Below are 18700 nucleotides of genomic sequence, written 5' to 3' on the forward strand. Positions count from 1 at the left end.
CTTGCTCTCTGTCCCGCTGTCTCTCTCTGTCTTTCCTCGTCTCTCTCTGTGCCCTCAGCTCCAATGTCTGTGTTCTTGTTTTACTGTCGAGTCTCACTCTCTTTTCCCCCTTTTTTTTTCTTACCTTGACATATTTCTCGTCCATCCCAGTAGATTAGCTAGCATATTAATATAGCTAGCATATTATATTTCCCAGTGTAGTCCTCCACAGTTCAGAAAGTCTGTTTTTAGTGTGACAGCAGCAGTGTGAGCAGACCACAGCAGAGATCAGAGGAAGTTTTCAAGCTGATGGTGATGAAACTGATGTGTTCTGTAATGGGAGAGCTAATGTAACGATACGTAGGCCTCTGTCTGTCTCTGATACTGTCAGAGTGTAAACAGGACTTTCTCGCTCTCTTTGACTCTCTCAATTCAGTTTACTTTATTGACATTGACAATGGAAGTGTTTTCCTTTCAAAGTAAACATATATAAGAACGATGGCCAAAGACGGGAATATACCAGACTGTTTGTAATGAAGCGATAACAGTGATGTTGGTACTCGTATTAACAGCAATTACAACACAGAATATGCTAATATGAATAATCAAATAGATCTCTTCCTGGGGGCATAATGATCTCTGGGCTGCCAGGTTTGCCTGTAAGGACCAGTCTCTATGGCCAAACCGTGCTCAGGGGCGGCAGGGTAGCCTAGTGGTTAGAGCATTGGACCGAAAGTAACCGAAAGGATGAAAGGTCATATCCCCGATTCTGCCCCTGAACAAATCAAATCGAATGTATTTGAAACATATACATGGTTAGCAGATGTTAATGCGAGTGCAGCGAAATGCTTGTGCTTCTAGTTCCGACAATGCAGTAATAACCAACCAGTAATCTAACCTAACTATTCCAAAACTACTACCTTATACACACACAAGTGTAAAGGGATAAGAATATGTACATAAAGATATATGAATGAGTGATGGTACAGAACGTCATAGGCAAGATGCAGTAGATGGTATCGAGTACAGTATATACATATGAGATGAGTAATGTAGGGTATGTAAACAGTTAACCTAGGCCGTCATTGTAAATAAGAATTTGTTCTTAACTGACTTGCCTATTTAAATAAAGGTAAAATAAAAATAAATAAATAAAACATAGAAAACCACTATCAGTCATAGTGGTCAGATAGTCTAGCTCCTTGTACACTCGTGTTTTAGTGCCAAATCGCATGTATTTTTATTTGTCATGGTTTCATTCTAATAGGTGATATATTTTAGTTTTTTTTTTTTTGCTTAGTGATAATTTCGCCAGATTTTTCTGAGTTGTCCTGAGGCTTTGGTCCTGTCTACACTTCACACTCACATGTGGCTTCTGCTATCAGAATACGAAGATTGCATTGAAAAGAAGAGACTAGAGGTCGACCGATTCATCGGAATGGCCGATTTTTAATTAGGGCCGATTTTCAAGTTTTCACAACAATCGGAAATCTGTATTTTGGGATGCCGATTTGGCCGATTTTAATAAAAATAAATATAAAAACAACTACAACCTTTATTTAACTCGGCAAGTCAGTTAAGAACAAATTCTTATTTACAATGATGGCCTACCGGGGAACAGTGGGTCAACTGCCTTGCTCAGGGGAACGGTGCGTCAACTGCCTTGCTCAGGGGAACGGTGGGTTAACTGCCTTGTTCAGGGGAACAGTGGGTTAACTGCCTTGTTCAGGGGAACAGTGGGTTAACTGCCTTGCTCAGGGGAACGGTGGGTTAACTGCCTTGCTCAGGGGAACGGTGGGTTAACTGCCTTGCTCGGGGAACGGTGGGTTAACTGCCTTGCTCGGGGGAACGGTGGGTTAACTGCCTTGCTCGGGGAACGGTGGGTTAACTGCCTTGCTCGGGGGGAACGGTGGGTTAACTGCCTTGCTCAGGGGAACGGTGGGTTAACTGCCTTGCTCAGGGAACGGTGGGTTAACTGCCTTGTTCTGGGCGGTGGGTTAACTGCCTTCACACGGGGGAACGGTGGGTTAACTGACTTGCTCAGGGGAACGGTGGGTTAACTGCCTTGCTCAGGGGAACGGTGGGTTAACTGCCTTGCTCAGGGGAACGGTGGGTTAACTTTTTGCGCGGGGGAACGATTGGGTTAACTGCCTTTCGCGGGGAACGGTGGGTTAACTGTATTTTGGGAACGGTGGGTTAACTGCCTTGCTCAGGGGAACGGTGGGTTAACTGCCTTGCTCAGGGGAACGGTGGGTTAACTGACTTGCTCAGGGGAACGGTGGGTTAACTGCCTTGCTCAGGGGAACGGTGGGTTAACTGCCTTGCTCAGGGAACGGTGGGTTAACTGCCTTGCTCGGGGAACGGTGGGTTAACTGCCTTGCTCAGGGGAACGGTGGGTTAACTGCCTTGTTCAGGGGAATGGTGGGTTAACTGACTTGCTCAGGGGAACGGTGGGTTAACTGCCTTGCTCAGGGGAACGGTGGGTTAACTGCCTTGCTCAGGGGAACGGTGGGTTAACTGCCTTGCTCAGGGGAACGGTGGGTTAACTGCCTTGCTCAGGGGAACGGTGGGTTAACTGCCTTGCTCAGGGGAACGGTGGGTTAACTGCCTTGCTCAGGGGAACGGTGGGTTAACTGCCTTGCTCAGGGGAACGGTGGGTTAACTGCCTTGTTCAGGGGAACGGTGGGTTAACTGCCTTGCTCAGGGGAACGGTGGGTTAACTGCCTTGCTCAGGGGAACGGTGGGTTAACTGCCTTGCTCGGGGGAACGGTGGGTTAACTGCCTTGCTCAGGGGAACGGTGGGTTAACTGCCTTGCGCGGGGGAACGGTGGGTTAACTGCCTTGCTCAGGGGAACGGTGGGTTAACTGCCTTGCTCAGGGGAACGGTGGGTTAACTGCCTTGCTCAGGGGAACAGTGGGTTAACTGACTTGCTCAGGGGCAGAACAACAGATTTTTACCTTGTCCGCTCGGGGATTCAATCTTGCAACCTTACAGTTAACTACAAATGCAGTAAGAAGCCATGGTAAGTTGCTAGCTAGCATTAAACTTATCTTATAAAAAACAATCAATCAATCATAATCACTAGTCAACTACACATGGTTGATGATATTACTAGTTTATCTAGCCTGTCCTGCGTTGCATATAATCGATGCAATGCTGGGGGATGATTTAACAAAAGCGCATTTGCGAAAAAAGCACAATTGTTGCACGACTGTACCTAACCATAAACATCAATGCCTTTCTTAAAATCAATACACAGAAGTATGTATTTTTAAACCTGCATATTTAGCTAAAAGAAATCCAGGTTAGCAGGCAATATTAACCAGGTGAAATTGTGTCACTTCTCTTGCACGCCAGTCAGGGTATATGCAACAGTTTGGGCCGCCTTGCTCGTTGCAAACTAATTTGCCAGAATTTTACGTAATTATGACATAACATTGAAGGTTGTGCAATTTATCAGGAATATTTAGACTTAGGGATGCCACCTGTTAGATAAAACACGGAAAGGTTCCGTATTTCTCTGAAAGAATAAACGTTTTGTTTTCGAAATGATAGGTCATTAATATGGTCAAATCCAGAAACTAAGGCTCGTATTTCTGTGTGTTATTATGTTATAACTAAGTCTATGATTTGATAGAGCAGTCTGACTGAGCGGTGGTGGGCAGCAGCAGGCTCGTAAACAATCATTCAAACAGCACTTTCGTGCGTTTGGCCAGCAACTCTTCCCTGTGCTTCAAGCATTGCGCTGTTTATGACTTCAAGCCTATCAACTCCCGAGATGAGGCTGGTGTAACCGATGTGAAATGGCGAGCTAGTTAACGGGGTGCGCTCTAATAGCGTTTCAAACGTCACTCGCTCTGAGACTTGGAGTGGTTGTTCCCCTTGCTCTGCATGGGTCACGCTGCTTCGAGGGTGGCTATTGTCGTTGTGTTCCTGGTTCAAGCCCAGGTAGGAGCGAGGAGAGGGACGGAAGCTATACTGTTACACTGGCAATACTAAAGTGCCTATAGTCAAAGGTATATAAAATACAAATCGTATAGAGAGAAATAGTCCTATAATTCCTATAATAACTACAACCTAATACTGTTTACCTGGGAATATTGAAGACTCATGTTAAAAGGAACCACCAGCTTTCATATGTTCTCATGTTCTGAGCAAGGAACTTAAACGTTAGCTTTCTTACATGGCACATATTGCTCTTTTACTTTCTTCTCCAACACTGTGTTTTTGCATTATTTAAACCAAATTGAACATGTTTCATTATTTATTGGAGGCTAAATTGATTTTATTGATGTATTATATTAAGTTAAAATAAATGTTGATTCAGTATTGTTGTAATTGTCATTCTTGCAAATAAATATTAAAAAACAGTTCTCGATTTAATCGGTATCATCTTTTTTTGGTCCTCCAATAATCTGTATCGGCTTTGAAAAATCATTACCGGTCGACCTCTAGTCTAGACGCACAAACCAGCCCATCAAAATGTCAGAGACTCCAGTCACCCAGGTCATAGACTGTTCTCTCTGCTACCGCACAACAAGTGGTACCGGAGCACCAAGTCTAGGACCAAGAGGCTCCTTAACAGCTTCTACCCCCCAGCCATGAGACTGATGAACAATTAATCAAATGACCACTGTACACTGCTGCTACTCGCTGTTTATTATCTATGCATAGTCACTTCAACCCCACCTACATGAACAAATTACCTCAACTAACCTGTACCCCCACACAATGACTCTGTATCGGTACCCCCTGTATATAGCCTTGTTATTGTTATTTTTTATAATTTTTTTTGATTTTATTTTATTTGGTAAATATTTTTTTAACTCTTCTTGAACAGCACTGTTGGTTAAGGGCTTGTAAGTAAAACATTTAACAGTAAAGTCTACACTTGTTGTATTCGGCGCGTGTGACTAAAGTTTGATTTTAATTTGACAAGTGGTTTTGTGGTCTGATTGTGTTCAGATCGGACCACATCAGGAGGTGATGTGTTGTCTTCTCCACCGCCTGGGCGCTTTTCTGGCTACCGGAAGCACATTGGGCGACGTCATCAGCACTCCTCCCACAAGTCTCCAGAAAATGTATGCGTGTTGGGACTGAGAGAAACCCTTTTCACTATAACGGTGGAGGAAATCTATTCTTAGCGTGGGAGGAGCGAGTTATGAAACCCCTTTAGCGTTGTTTGCTGGCTAGTTCGTTACAGTAGTTAGCTACATCAGTTGTTGTGTTACCATATTTAGTTTATTCCACTGTTTTTAGGATGCATAGCTGGCATTTGAATGTAGTGCAGGAAAAGAGATTCTGGACACTGTAGACATGGTAGCCCACTCCAGGGTATGTTGCAGCGGTCTTTAGGCACTGCATTTTAGTGCTTGAGGCGTCATTACAGAAACCCTGGTTCGAATCCAGGCTGTATCACAACCGGCCGTGATTGGGAGTCCAATAGGGCGACGCACAATTGGCCCAGCGTCGTCCAGGTTTGGCCGGGGTAGGCCGTCATTGTAAATAAGAATTTGTTCTTAACTGACTTACCTAGATAAACAGAGAGCCCTATGTTCAGAGAGCCCTATGTTCAGACTACTAAAGCTGCATGAACTGTCAAATCTAGACACAGCCTTGGTTGGGTGGTAGAAGTTAGTGAATTGAGCCTCGGGACCAGCTGGCTGAGGGGACTCGTCTCTATGGTCACCTCTTGGCATCTCTCTCTCTCTCCTCCTGAGGAGGTCAGCGCGCTACACACACACTGTCAATCTACCATCCTCTGGATTAGTAATCCAACTGAAATGTGTTGCAGAGAGTTCAGACTGCAGAATAAATCCTCTCTCTCTGCCTCTGTTTCTCTCACGTTCTCTCTGTTATGTAATCGTTGCTGTATGTTGATACTGTACTAATTTGTCTCCCCTGCCCTGCAGGTTAAGGCTTTGAGGACTGTAGAGTTTCCAGGGGAAAAGATGAGTGATGGAATGGTATTGTGTGAGACGAGAGCCCTGGCCTCCTCTACCTCTCCAGTCCACAGGCTGGCTACGTCTGCAATCCTCTTCCTCCTCCTCTCCCTGCTCCCCCACGGACACGCATCAGGTAAGAGACAGCGCCATCCAAAGAAATACCCACACCGGCGCAGCACAGACACGCTGGCGCAGCACAGACACACACGCTGGCGCAGCGCAGACGCACACGCTGGCGCAGCGCAGACGCGCACGCCGGCGCAGCGCAGACGCGCACGCCGCCGCAGCGCAGACACGCACGCCGGCGCAGCGCAGACACGCACGCCGCCGCAGCGCAGACACGCTGATGCAGCACAGACACACTGACGCAGCACAGACACACTGATGCTGCACAGACACACTGACGCAGCACAGACACACTGACGCAGCACAGATACACTGACGCAGCACAGACACACTGACGCTGCACAGACACACTGACGCTGCACAGACACACTGACGCTGCACAGACACACTGACGCAGCACAGACACACTGACGCAGCACAGACACACTGATGCAGCACAGACACACTGACGCAGCACAGACACACTGACGCAGCACAGACACACTGACGCAGCACAGACACACTGACGCAGCACAGACACACTGACGCAGCACAGACACACTGACGCAGCACAGATACACTGATGCAGCACAGACACACTGATGCAGCACAGATACACTGACGCAGCATACCCATTCATGCGTGGAGTCTTTGTACCCCTCCCTCGGTTTTTCCTTTCTCTCGTCTTCGTTGCTCCAGAAGGTCGTTGCTGCGTTGCTCCTCACCCTGCACAAAAACACACTCCACACAGATTGCTTGAGAGCCTTGCTAGATATCCTTACCGAAGCAGGCAGATGTCTGTGTGTAGAGGGGTGTGGTGTGATGCAGTGGCCCCAGGGATGCTTTTTTCAGAGCTCTAATTGATTTCCCTTTTTAATGTGCCATCTGAAAATAGTTCCCCTCCTACCCCTCTGTACTCTCTCTCTGTGTGTGTGTGTGTGTGTGTGTGTGTGTGTGTGTGTGTGTGTGTGTGTGTGTGTGTGTGTGTGTGTGTGTGTGTGTGTGTGTGTGTGTGTGTGTGTGTGTGTGTGTGTGTGTGTGTGTGTGTGTGTGTGTGTGTGTGCGCGTTAGGGCTGGCACAATTATAATTATGTTCCAGACGGTTATGGATTAAGACCGTCATGATAAATTCTTAACAACGTGATGAAACAAGCAAGGAGTCTTCGGTGGGGGACAGTAGATTGACATAGGCTAGTGATGTTGTTTACTTGTCTTGTTGGCTAGTGATGTTGTTTACTTGTCTTGTTGGCTAGTGATGTTGTTTCACTTGTCTTGTTGGCTAGTGATGTTGTTTCACTTGTCTTGTTGGCTAGTGATGCTGTTTTACTTGTCTTGTTGGCTAGTGATGTTGTTTACTTGTCATGTTGGCTAGTGATGTTGATGTTGTTTACTTGTCTTGTTGGCTAGTGATGTTGTTTACTTGTCTTGTTGGCTAGTGATGTTGTTTACTTGTCTTGTTGGCTAGTGATGTTGTTTACTTGTCTTGTTGGCTAGTGATGTTGTTTACTTGTCTTGTTGGCTAGTGATGTTGTTTACTTGTCTTGTTGGCTAGTGATGTTGTTTACTTGTCTTGTTGGCTAGTGATGTTGTTTTACTTGTCTTGTTGGCTAGTGATGTTGTTTACTTGTCTTGTTGGCTAGTGATGTTGTTTACTTGTCTTGTTGGCTAGTGATGTTAATGTTGTTTACTTGTCTTGTTGGCTAGTGATGTTGTTTACTTGTCTTGTTGGCTAGTGATGTTAATGTTGTTTACTTGTCTTGTTGGCTAGTGATGTTACTTGTCTTGTTGGCTAGTGATGTTGATGTTGTTTACTTGTCTTGTTGGCTAGTGATGTTGTTTTACTTGTCTTGTTGGCTAGTGATGTTGTTTTACTTGTCTTGTTGGCTAGTGATGTTGTTTACTTGTCTTGTTGGCTAGTGATGTTGTTTACTTGTCTTGTTGGCTAGTGATGTTAATGTTGTTTACTTGTCTTGTTGGCTAGTGATGTTGTTTACTTGTCTTGTTGGCTAGTGATGTTGATGTTGTTTACTTGTCTTGTTGGCTAGTGATGTTAATGTTGTTTACTTGTCTTGTTGGCTAGTGATGTTGTTTACTTGTCTTGTTGGCTAGTGATGTTGTTTACTTGTCTTGTTGGCTAGTGATGTTGTTTCACTTGTCTTGTTGGCTAGTGATGTTGTTTCACTTGTCTTGTTGGCTAGTGATGTTGTTTCACTTGTCTTGTTGGCTAGTGATGTTGTTTTACTTGTCTTGTTGGCTAGTGATGTTGTTTACTTGTCATGTTGGCTAGTGATGTTGATGTTTTTTACTTGTCTTGTTGGCTAGTGATGTTGTTTACTTGTCTTGTTGGCTAGTGATGTTGTTTACTTGTCTTGTTGGCTAGTGATGTTGTTTACTTGTCTTGTTGGCTAGTGATGTTGTTTACTTGTCTTGTTGGCTAGTGATGTTGTTTACTTGTCTTGTTGGCTAGTGATGTTGTTTACTTGTCTTGTTGGCTAGTGATGTTAATGTTGTTTACTTGTCTTGTTGGCTAGTGATGTTGTTTACTTGTCTTGTTGGCTAGTGATGTTAATGTTGTTTACTTGTCTTGTTGGCTAGTGATGTTACTTGTCTTGTTGGCTAGTGATGTTGATGTTGTTTACTTGTCTTGTTGGCTAGTGATGTTGTTTTACTTGTCTTGTTGGCTAGTGATGTTGTTTACTTGTCTTGTTGGCTAGTGATGTTGTTTACTTGTCTTGTTGGCTAGTGATGTTAATGTTGTTTACTTGTCTTGTTGGCTAGTGATGTTGTTTACTTGTCTTGTTGGCTAGTGATGTTGATGTTGTTTACTTGTCTTGTTGGCTAGTGATGTTAATGTTGTTTACTTGTCTTGTTGGCTAGTGATGTTGTTTACTTGTCTTGTTGGCTAGTGATGTTGATGTTGTTTACTTGTCTTGTTGGCTAGTGATGTTGATGTTGTTTTACTTGTCTTGTTGGCTAGTGATGTTGATGTTGTTTACTTGTCTTGTTGGCTAGTGATGTTGTTTACTTGTCTTGTTGGCTAGTGATGTTGATGTTGTTTACTTGTCTTGTAGGCTAGTGATGTTGTTTACTTGTCTTGTTGGCTAGTGATGTTGTTTACTTGTCATGTTGGCTAGTGATGTTGATGTTGTTTTACTTGTCTTGTTGGCTAGTGATGTTGATGTTGTTTTACTTGTCTTGTTGGCTAGTGATGTTGATGTTGTTTACTTGTCTTGTTGGCTAGTGATATTGTTTACTTGTCTTGTTGGCTAGTGATATTGTTTACTTGTCTTGTTGGCTAGTGATGTTGATGTTGTTTACTTGTCTTGTTGGCTAGTGATGTTGATGTTGTTTTACTTGTCTTGTTGGCTAGTGATGTTTGTTTACTTGTCTTGTTGGCTAGTGATGTTGATGTTGTTTTACTTGTCTTGTTGGCTAGTGATGTTGATGTTGTTTACTTGTCTTGTTGGCTAGTGATGTTGTTTACTTGTCTTGTTGGCTAGTGATGTTGATGTTGTTTTACTTGTCTTGTTGGCTAGTGATGTTGATGTTGTTTACTTGTCTTGTTGGCTAGTGATATTGTTTACTTGTCTTGTTGGCTAGTGATATTGTTTACTTGTCTTGTTGGCTAGTGATGTTGATGTTGTTTACTTGTCTTGTTGGCTAGTGATGTTGATGTTTTACTTGTCTTGTTGGCTAGTGATGTTGTTTACTTGTCTTGTTGGCTAGTGATGTTGATGTTGTTTTACTTGTCTTGTTGGCTAGTGATGTTGTTTACTTGTCTTGCTGGCTGGCGATGTTGGTTACTCGTCTTGTTGGCTAGAAACATGTTGGGTTACTCGTCTTGTTGGCTGACGATGTTGCTGTTGGTTAGTCGTCTTGTTGGCTGGCGATGTTGCTGTTGGTTACTCCCACCAGAAAAACAGATCACAGAGATGGCAGAAACATTATTATTATTATTATTATTATTATCAGCTTTACAGGCCCATGTTTATTTAATATCTCTCATCCTCTGGTCTAGGGCTGGATTGGTCTCATTTACCATTTTAGTCTGTGACTTTGTCTGAATTATTTTCCTCTGTCCTTGTTTCATATTTAATTCCTCTCAAAGCTCATTGGAAGAGGAGGTCAGAGGGAGGTACCTTAGATCAATCCTCCTCCAATGAGCTTTGGGAGGAACTGAGGAAACCAGTACGAAGGTAGCAAGGATTTGATGTTTAGAAACGTCCCAAGCCTTCATTTCCTTCCCTCTAGCCATCTCACCATGTACTCTCCCATCATAACACCTTATTCCCACAGGACACATCGCATACAGGAGCCGAAGGATTAGTCTGGTGGAGGGTTTCATGAATATCGAATTCCATTACTCTTGACAGGCTTATTCAAGCCACAGGAAAAAACAAAGTCACGGCAGGGTAATAGAGATGAATAGTGAGCAGAAATGTAGACCTATTCGTCGGGCATATTTAGACTTGTTGTGTCAAACAGGCTTCAAAGAAACTTGCCAAACAGGCGTCACCGGAACATTGAAGACACAGGATGTGAAAACGGATGTATAGAGTAGAGGTCGACCGATTTTATGATTTTTCAAAGCCTATGCCGATTATTGGAAGACCCCCCCCCCCCCCAAAAGCCGATGCCAATTTTTATTTACTTATTTGTAATAATGACCATTACAACAATACTGAATGAACACTTATTTTAACTTAATATAATACATCAATAAAATCAATTTATAGCCTCAAATAAATAATGAAACATGTTCAATTTGGTTTAAATATTGCAAAAACTAAGTGTTGGAGAAGAAAGTAAAAGTGCAATATGTGCCATGTAAGAAAGCTAACGTTTCAGTTCCTTGCTCAGAACATGAGAACATATGAAAGCCGGTGGTTCCTTTTAACATGAGTCTTCAATATTCCCAGGTAACAAGTATTAGATTGTAGTTATTATAGGAATTAGTGACAATTAGCGTGCTAACGAGCTAGCCATTTCACTTCGGTTACACAAGCCTCATCTCGGGAGTTGATAGGCTTGAAGTTATAAACCGCGCAATGCTTGACGCACAACGAAGAGCTGCTGGCCAAACGCGCGAAAGTGCTGTTTGAATGTTTACGTGTATGCTTTGCCTACAGTCAGATACTTAGATACTTTTATGCTTGTATGCTCACTCAGATTATATGCAACACAGGACACGCTAGATAATATCTAGTAATATCATCAACCATGTCTAGTTAACTAGTGATTATGATTTAAGTTTAATGCTAGCTAGCAACTTACCTTGGCTTACTGCATTTACGTAACAGGCAGTCTCCTTATGGAGTGCAACGAGAAAGAGGCAGGTCTAGGTATCTGTAAGGTTGCAAGATTGGATCCCCCGAGCTTGTTCTGCCCCTGAACGAGGCAGTTAACCCACAGTTACTAGGCCGTCATTAAAAATAAGAATGTGTTCTTATTTGACTTGCCTAGTTAAATAAAGATAAAATAAAATAAACAGCAAATCGGTGCCCAAAAAATACCGATTTACGATTGTTATGAAAACTTGAAATTGGCCCTAATTAATCGGTCGACCTCTAGTATAGAGAGTTTGAACTCGCATGCCTCTATGCTACAGTATGTTATTCTGTAACACACACCAAGGGGAAGCAGCTGTCTCTAGACAGCTGTGTAGTTCCAGAGAATGTGATCTCAGAGAAACTGTCAATATGGGGAATAAATTATAAGTTGTTAGTTCATTGTAGTCAGTTACAATAAGTGCTCTCTCTCTCTCCCTCTGGACACATCTACAGCTCTGCTCTGATTCAGTCTCTTGAATTTTCTAGTAGTATAGCATTTACCAGATGGTTAGGACTAAATCTCTCACTGATTCCGAGGAAAGGCTGGGCAGGAAGTGAACGGCGGGGGCTTAGTCACTCTTTCACACAGACCAGGTCCCGGTGTCCCAAAAGAAAGATATGGCTCAGTTAATCACTAGAACCACAGGATCCTATTGCTCCAAGAGGACCTTAGTCCTGATGCTCTTGGGAAAGTGTGTGTGTGTGTGTGTGTGTGTGTGTGTGTGTGTGTGTGTGTGTGTGTGTGTGTGTGTGTGTGTGTGTGTGTGTGTGTGTGTGTGTGTGTGTGTGTGTGTGTGTGTGTGTGTGTGTGTGTGTGTGTGTGTGTGTGTGTGTGTGTGTGTGTGTGTGTGTGTGTGTGTTTTCTGTGAGAAAGGGGAAATGGCTCACCTCTGGTCCAGAACAAACTAAAGGGCAGAGAGGAGTGGAGGATAGTGGATATGGTGTTAGGGATGTAGAGGACAGTGGACATGATGCTAGGGTTAGGGATGTGGAGGAGGACAGTGGACATGATGCTAGGGTTAGGGATGTGGAGGAGGACAGTGGACATGATGCTAGGGTTAGGGATGTGGAGGAGGACAGTGGACATGATGCTAGGGTTAGGGATGTGGAGGAGGACAGTGGACATGATGCTAGGGTTAGGGATGTGGAGGAGGACAGTGGACATGATGCTAGGGTTAGGGATGTGGAGGAGGACAGTGGACATGATGCTAGGGTTAGGGATGTGGAGGAGGACAGTGGACATGATGCTAGGGTTAGGGATGTGGAGGAGGACAGTGGACATGATGCTAGGGTTAGGGATGTGGAGGAGGACAGTGGACATGATGCTAGGGTTAGGGATGTGGAGGAGGACAGTGGACATGATGTTAGGGTTAGGGATGTGGAGGAGACAGTGGACATGACTAGGGTTAGGGATGTGGACATGATGCTAGGGTTAGGGATGTGGAGGAGGACAGTGGACATGATGCTAGGGTTAGGGATGTGGAGGAGGACAGTGGACATGATGCTAGGGTTAGGGATGTGGAGGAGGACAGTGGACATGATGCTAGGGTTAGGGATGTGGAGGAGGACAGTGGACATGATGCTAGGGTTAGGGATGTGGAGGAGGACAGTGGACATGATGCTAGGGTTAGGGATGTGGAGGAGGACAGTGGACATGATGCTAGGGTTAGGGATGTGGAGGAGGACAGTGGACATGATGCTAGGGTTAGGGATGTGGAGGACAGTGGACATGATGCTAGGGTTAGGGATGAACTGGGATGTACGAATCTCACAGCTCTCACTAATGAGCTCTCACTGATGAGCTCTCACTTCTGCTGCTGAGGGCTATCTCGAACAGGCTGCTGTCTCGGACCGAACGGGCCGCTGTCTCGGACCGAACGGGCCGCTGTCTCGGACCGAACGGGCCGCTGTCTCGGACCGAACGGGCCGCTGTCTCGGACCGAACGGGCCGCTGGCTCGGACCGAACGGGCCGCGGACCGAACGGGCCGCTGGCTCGGACCGAACGGGCCGCTGGCTCGGACCGAACGGGCCGCTTAACAGGCTGCTGTCTCGGACCGAACAGGCTGCTGTCTCGGACCGAACAGACTGCTGGCGTTGGTTTTGGAAACACTTTGGTTTCTCTTTGTGTGAATACCTCTTGTATAAGACGTTTTGTCTTCAGTTAAGTTGTGAAATGATTATTGTGAAAAAGAGAAGTTAGGGCTAGTCTAGGAACTTTGATAATTAGAGAGTGTATGCTAGGCTATACGTCATGATGGTTGCCTGGCTCTGACCACACGGCAGAGGAAAATGTCAAGACCAGCCATGCCCTAGATATCTGGGAGTGTGTGTCAGCGTTTTGGTGCAGAGCGAGTTTCCTAAAGGCTGGGGCCACGACCTCCTCGCCCGCTCCAATTTCTCCCTAGCATGAATTTCTAGTCTACTTGTGTGCTGCTATAGCCCCTTGTTTTAGCTACTGTCATAGACTTCACTAAATATTTCCATAAAGAAAGTGATAAAACACACAGGTGCTAAATCAAGGTGACTTGAGGGAGTGTGGGGATGTAGTGTCCACAACTTTGTTTTATTTTTTTAAACCTTTATTTAACTAGGCAAGTCAGTTAAGTCACTTATTAGCAGTGGGTTAACTGCCTGTTCAGGGGCAGAACGACAGATTTGTACCTTGTCAGCTCGGGGATTTGAACTTTCAACCTTTCGGTTATTAGTCTGACCACTAGGCTACCCTGCCGCCCCAAGTATCCTTGTGGAATCTGACAAAACACATATCTCATAAGCAGTGGTGGGGAAAGTACCCAGTTGTCATAGTTGAGTAAAAGTAAAGATACCTGAATAGAACGTTGCTCAAGTTAAAGTGAAAGTCACCCAGTAAAATACGACTGGAGTAAAAGTCTGACATTATTTGGTTCTAAATAATACTTAAGTATCAAAAAGTAAAAGTTTAAATCTTTACAAATTCCTTATATTAAGCAAAGCAGATGGCAGTATTTGCGGAGAGCCAGGGGCTACATTTACAAACGCTACATTTGTGTTTGCGCGTGCCTTAGCCTTTAGAAATCTGCATTTTCAAAATGCACACATCAAAAAATCAGCATTTTTTTCTCTTTCAACTGTGTGTGATATTGAAAGTCAAAAGTAAATCAAAATTTGTTGCTTCAATCGAGTACTCAAGGGAGAGAAACTATAGTTTTTCTCCACACAAGATACATTTATGCAACACCATCGGCAGAGAAGTAAATTAGTGTAGCTGCTTATGGAAAAAGCTAGGTATTTTTTGTGCAGAAACTATGCGCGGCAATGATATTTCTACTGTTTATCATAGAAAGAATTCAGCAAGCTCCATTTGATTACTGTTTTGATTTGAAGTTAGTCTGGAGGAAAAACAACATGGGAGAAAAGTTTCTGAATGGTGGAATTTAATTGGTCAAGATGAGAACAAGGGTTATTTTATCTGAGTGAAGGGCAAAATTTGCCCATTTTTTTATTCCTGATATTTAGCGCGAAACCTGACTAAAGCCGAGCCAAATTTACAATAAGACTCATTCTACATCTGCAAATACAAAATGTGTTCTTCTAAACGTCGTTCTCACGATAACTACAGAGGCAGGCAGGTGGGATCATATATATAAAAACCACAGTGTTGTTCTGGCTCAGTCTGTTCAGTTGTCTGTTCTTTTTCTCAGCCTCATACAGGAAGTTGTCTAACCCGAAACCACCAGCCTATCTAGTAAACAAAGCCTGCTGGAAACAATTCCCTTTGTCTTCTGTTCTGTAAACCAGGTGGTGTTTTGCATGTTCCTTCCAAAGCATCCCCGACAGACCTGTTAGTCAGCCCCACAAGGCCCCTCTAGGCTCAGCCCCTCCAGGCACAGCCCCTCCAGGCACAGCCCCTCCAGGCACAGCCCCTCCAGGCACAGCCCCTCCAGGCTCAGCCACACAAGGCACAGCCCCTCCAGGCTCAGCCCCTCCAGGCTCAGCCCCTCCAGGCACAGCCCCTCCAGGCACAGCCCCTCCAGGCACAGCCCCTCCAGGCTCAGCCCCTCCAGGCACAGCCCCTCCAGGCACAGCCCCTCCAGGCACAGCCACTCCAGGCACAGCCCCTCCAGGCACAGCCCCTCCAGGCACAGCCCCTCCAGGCACAGCCCCTCCAGGCTCAGCCCCTCCAGGCACAGCCCCTCCAGGCACAGCCCCTCCAGGCACAGCCCCTCCAGGCTCAGCCCCTCCAGGCTCAGCCCCTCCAGCCTGCCCTGCTCAGGGAGGAGAGAAGGAGTAAACCAGTATGCTGCTTCTGTTGAAATGTGAGGACAAAGAAATGTTTGAGCAGGGTGTTGGAGTTGGACGGAGCCCACATTCAGCTAGATCACTGGAAAGTCATTAGTGAGAGTGGTGTGTGTGTGTGTGTGGCTCTGTGTGTGTGGCTCTGTGTGTGTGGCTCTGTGTGTGTGTGTGGCTCTGTGTGTGTGTGTGGCTCTGTGTGTGTGTGTGTGTGGCTCTGTGTGTGTGTGTGGCTCTGTGTGTGTGTGTGGCTCTGTGTGTGTGTGTGTGTTTTAGCACTTGCTTAGTTTCTTTTGTGTGTGTTCAGTTTCTGTTTTGTGCTGTTTGCAGGGGGTTACGTCTCTTCTTGTGTTTTGACTTCTCTTTTCTCAGCTCAGGTGTGTTTTGACTTCTCTTTTCTCAGCTCAGGTGTGTTTTGACTTCGCTTTTCTCAGCTCAGGTGTGTTTTCTCTTTACAACCCCAGAGTGTGTTTAACTTCTCTCTCTCTTCACTTTCTACAGCTAGGATAGAGGACGGTCTAAGGTCCACTGTTTCCAACCATACTGAAGCAGTGTTGTTAGTTAACCCGTCACTGACCTTAGTCAATGGGTGATGAATGACGAGCGAGCTCTCTGTAGTGAAGCTTTGTGAATGTCACAGCAGGGGGGGTGAGACAAGGTGTGGCCACTTTACCAACATGGCTGCCTGACTACGAGGGAGGAGGATGGAGGAGGAAGTTGCCCCTCGAGCACGAACTGACAGCCAGACTGGTGCGCATCAGGACACATCGTAGTCTAACGCCACACTAATGCAGAGTTGACCTAATGATGCCATGGACCATTCATCTGGGGCGGCAGGGTAGCCTAGTGGTTAGAGCGTTGGGCTAGTAACCGGAATCGTTCTGCCCCTGAACAGGCAGTTAACCCACTGTTCCTAGACCGTCATTGAAAATAAGAATTTGTTCTTAACTGACTTGCCTGGTTATATAAAGGTAAAATAAAAAATAAAAAATAACCATCTTGTATGTATGATTCATACTGTAACATTTAACTAGACAAATGGCCAGCATCCTAGATATAATGTCAACATTATAGAAGCTGTTGACATTCCATATTTACTTTGCCAAAGCAACTAAAAATCATTAAACAAACGTGTCTCTCTCGTGTGTGTGTGTGTGTGTGTGTGTGTGTGTGTGTGTGTGTGTGTGTGTGTGTGTGTGTGTGTGTGTGTGTGTGTGTGTGTGTGTGTGTGTGTGTGTGTGTGTGTGTTGTCCATACTTATGTCCAGCATGGTAGAGAAGTGCACTTTGTGCTCATTTAGATAACAGGCTGACGTTACTGTGTTTAACTGTCGTAAACAACTGACCCCATTTCATCTTTCTCAATTAAATTATATTTAAAGGGCTTTATTGGCATGGGACGAATATGTTTACATTGCCAAAGGAAGTGGGGGAAGAAGTGAAGCCCGAGTCTGACCTCATTGTTAGGTCCATATTTAGGAACAGAGGAAGGTCAGGCAGGGTCAGAGTCTGGATGACAGTTACTGGAGGATACAGCAACGCACACAGAAACGGACACCAACTGTTGCAGTGTGAGGCCAGCTTGTAGATAGCAGATCGTGTGTCACTGTCAACCCCTTTTGAGCTCCGCAGGGACATTCTCCCCTGTGGCCCCCCCTTCCCCCCAGACAGATACTTCCACTAACCGGCCCCACACAAGAGACATCAGAACCTACTCTGGCCCCCCAGACAGATACTTCCACTAACCGGCAGCCGCCTGGTAACTCTCGAACAGCCGCCTGGTAACTCTCGAACAGCCGCCTGGTAACTCTCGAACAGCCGCCTGGTAACTCTCGAACAGCCGCCTGGTAACTCTCGAACAGCCGCCTGGTAACTCTGGAACAGCCGCCTGGTAACTCTGGAACAGCCGCCTGGTAACTCTGGAACAGCCGCCTGGTAACTCTGGAACAGCCGCCTGGTAACTCTCGGAACAGCCGCCTGGTAACTCTCTGAACAGCCGCCTGGTAACTCTCTGAACAGCCGCCTGGTAACTCTCGAACAGCCGCCTGGTAACTCTCGGAACAGCCGCCTGGTAACTCTCGGAACAGCCGCCTGGTAACTCTCGGAACAGCCGCCTGGTAACTCTCGGAACAGCCGCCTGGTAACTCTCGGAACAGCCGCCTGGTAACTCTCGGAACAGCCGCCTGGTAACTCTCGGAACAGCCGCCTGGTAACTCTGGAACAGCCGCCTGGTAACTCTGGAACAGCCGCCTGGTAACTCTGGAACAGCCGCCTGGTAACTCTGGAACAGCCGCCTGGTAACTCTGGAACAGCCGCCTGGTAACTCTCTAACAGACAGTTGTGGGTGTTTTGAACAGAACACATGCAGTGTGTTGAACAAAACAGCTGAAACTGAACAGCAGAGGTGTAATTTGTGAAGGGGTCTGTCACGCTCTGGTCTCTGTGTTAGGGGGGGGGGGGGGCTGAGAGTAAGAAATGTCTGCCTTCCAGCTGGCCGGGGGGGTTTCCCTGTTCTTTCTGTTCCCCACTACCCAAACATACCATGCCCATCTGCTCCTAGAAAGTGTGTGTGCGTGCCTGTGTGTTTTTAGATAGCGGGCCAGCCCGTCTATAGGGAAGCCCTTGACCTCTCATCCATAATTGACCTCGGTAGAGTTCAGTCGTCTCTCCTATTCAGCGTCAGCCTGCTCAGTGATGTTCTGTAGTGAAAGGAGACAATAGACTGCAGTACAGACAGGTGGCTGGCCTCCTAGTTATTTTCAGCGTTATAAAGGGAGGGCCTGTGATACCTAGTATTTGTGTGGCCTCAATGAAACCCGAGTAGGCAGCCTATGCACGGGCGGCGAATCACGTGGCAGTTATCTTTTTTCCATTTCAATTTTTTTTTTTTTTTAATAGTCTCTGTCCTCAAATCGTCCTCCTAAAAGGCAGGCTGTGTCCTATCTGCTGATATAGCCCAGGAATACCAATAGCCTAATATAATGGGCCACGGTGAGATTCTCTGGTAATTGATCCTAGTTCTTAGGTTGTTTTTGTGCATATTGCCAATAGGGTGTCAAATTGCTAGG

At 45.6% G+C, this 18700-nt stretch overlaps 1 protein-coding gene across 1 annotated transcript in view; it reads left to right on the top strand.

Moving 5' to 3' along the window:
* Positions 1-18700, top strand: part of LOC123995409 (sushi domain-containing protein 6-like) — a 69222-nt gene that overhangs the window by 20788 nt on the left and 29734 nt on the right. The window contains exon 2 of the mRNA XM_046298992.1: positions 5893-6058. Within this exon, the coding sequence (XP_046154948.1) occupies positions 5932-6058 (127 nt within the window). The 5' untranslated portion in view covers positions 5893-5931. The remainder of the gene's footprint in view (positions 1-5892; positions 6059-18700) is intronic.

Source organism: Oncorhynchus gorbuscha, linkage group LG14 (genome assembly GCF_021184085.1).
Source record: "Oncorhynchus gorbuscha isolate QuinsamMale2020 ecotype Even-year linkage group LG14, OgorEven_v1.0, whole genome shotgun sequence".
NCBI lineage: Eukaryota > Metazoa > Chordata > Actinopteri > Salmoniformes > Salmonidae > Oncorhynchus > Oncorhynchus gorbuscha.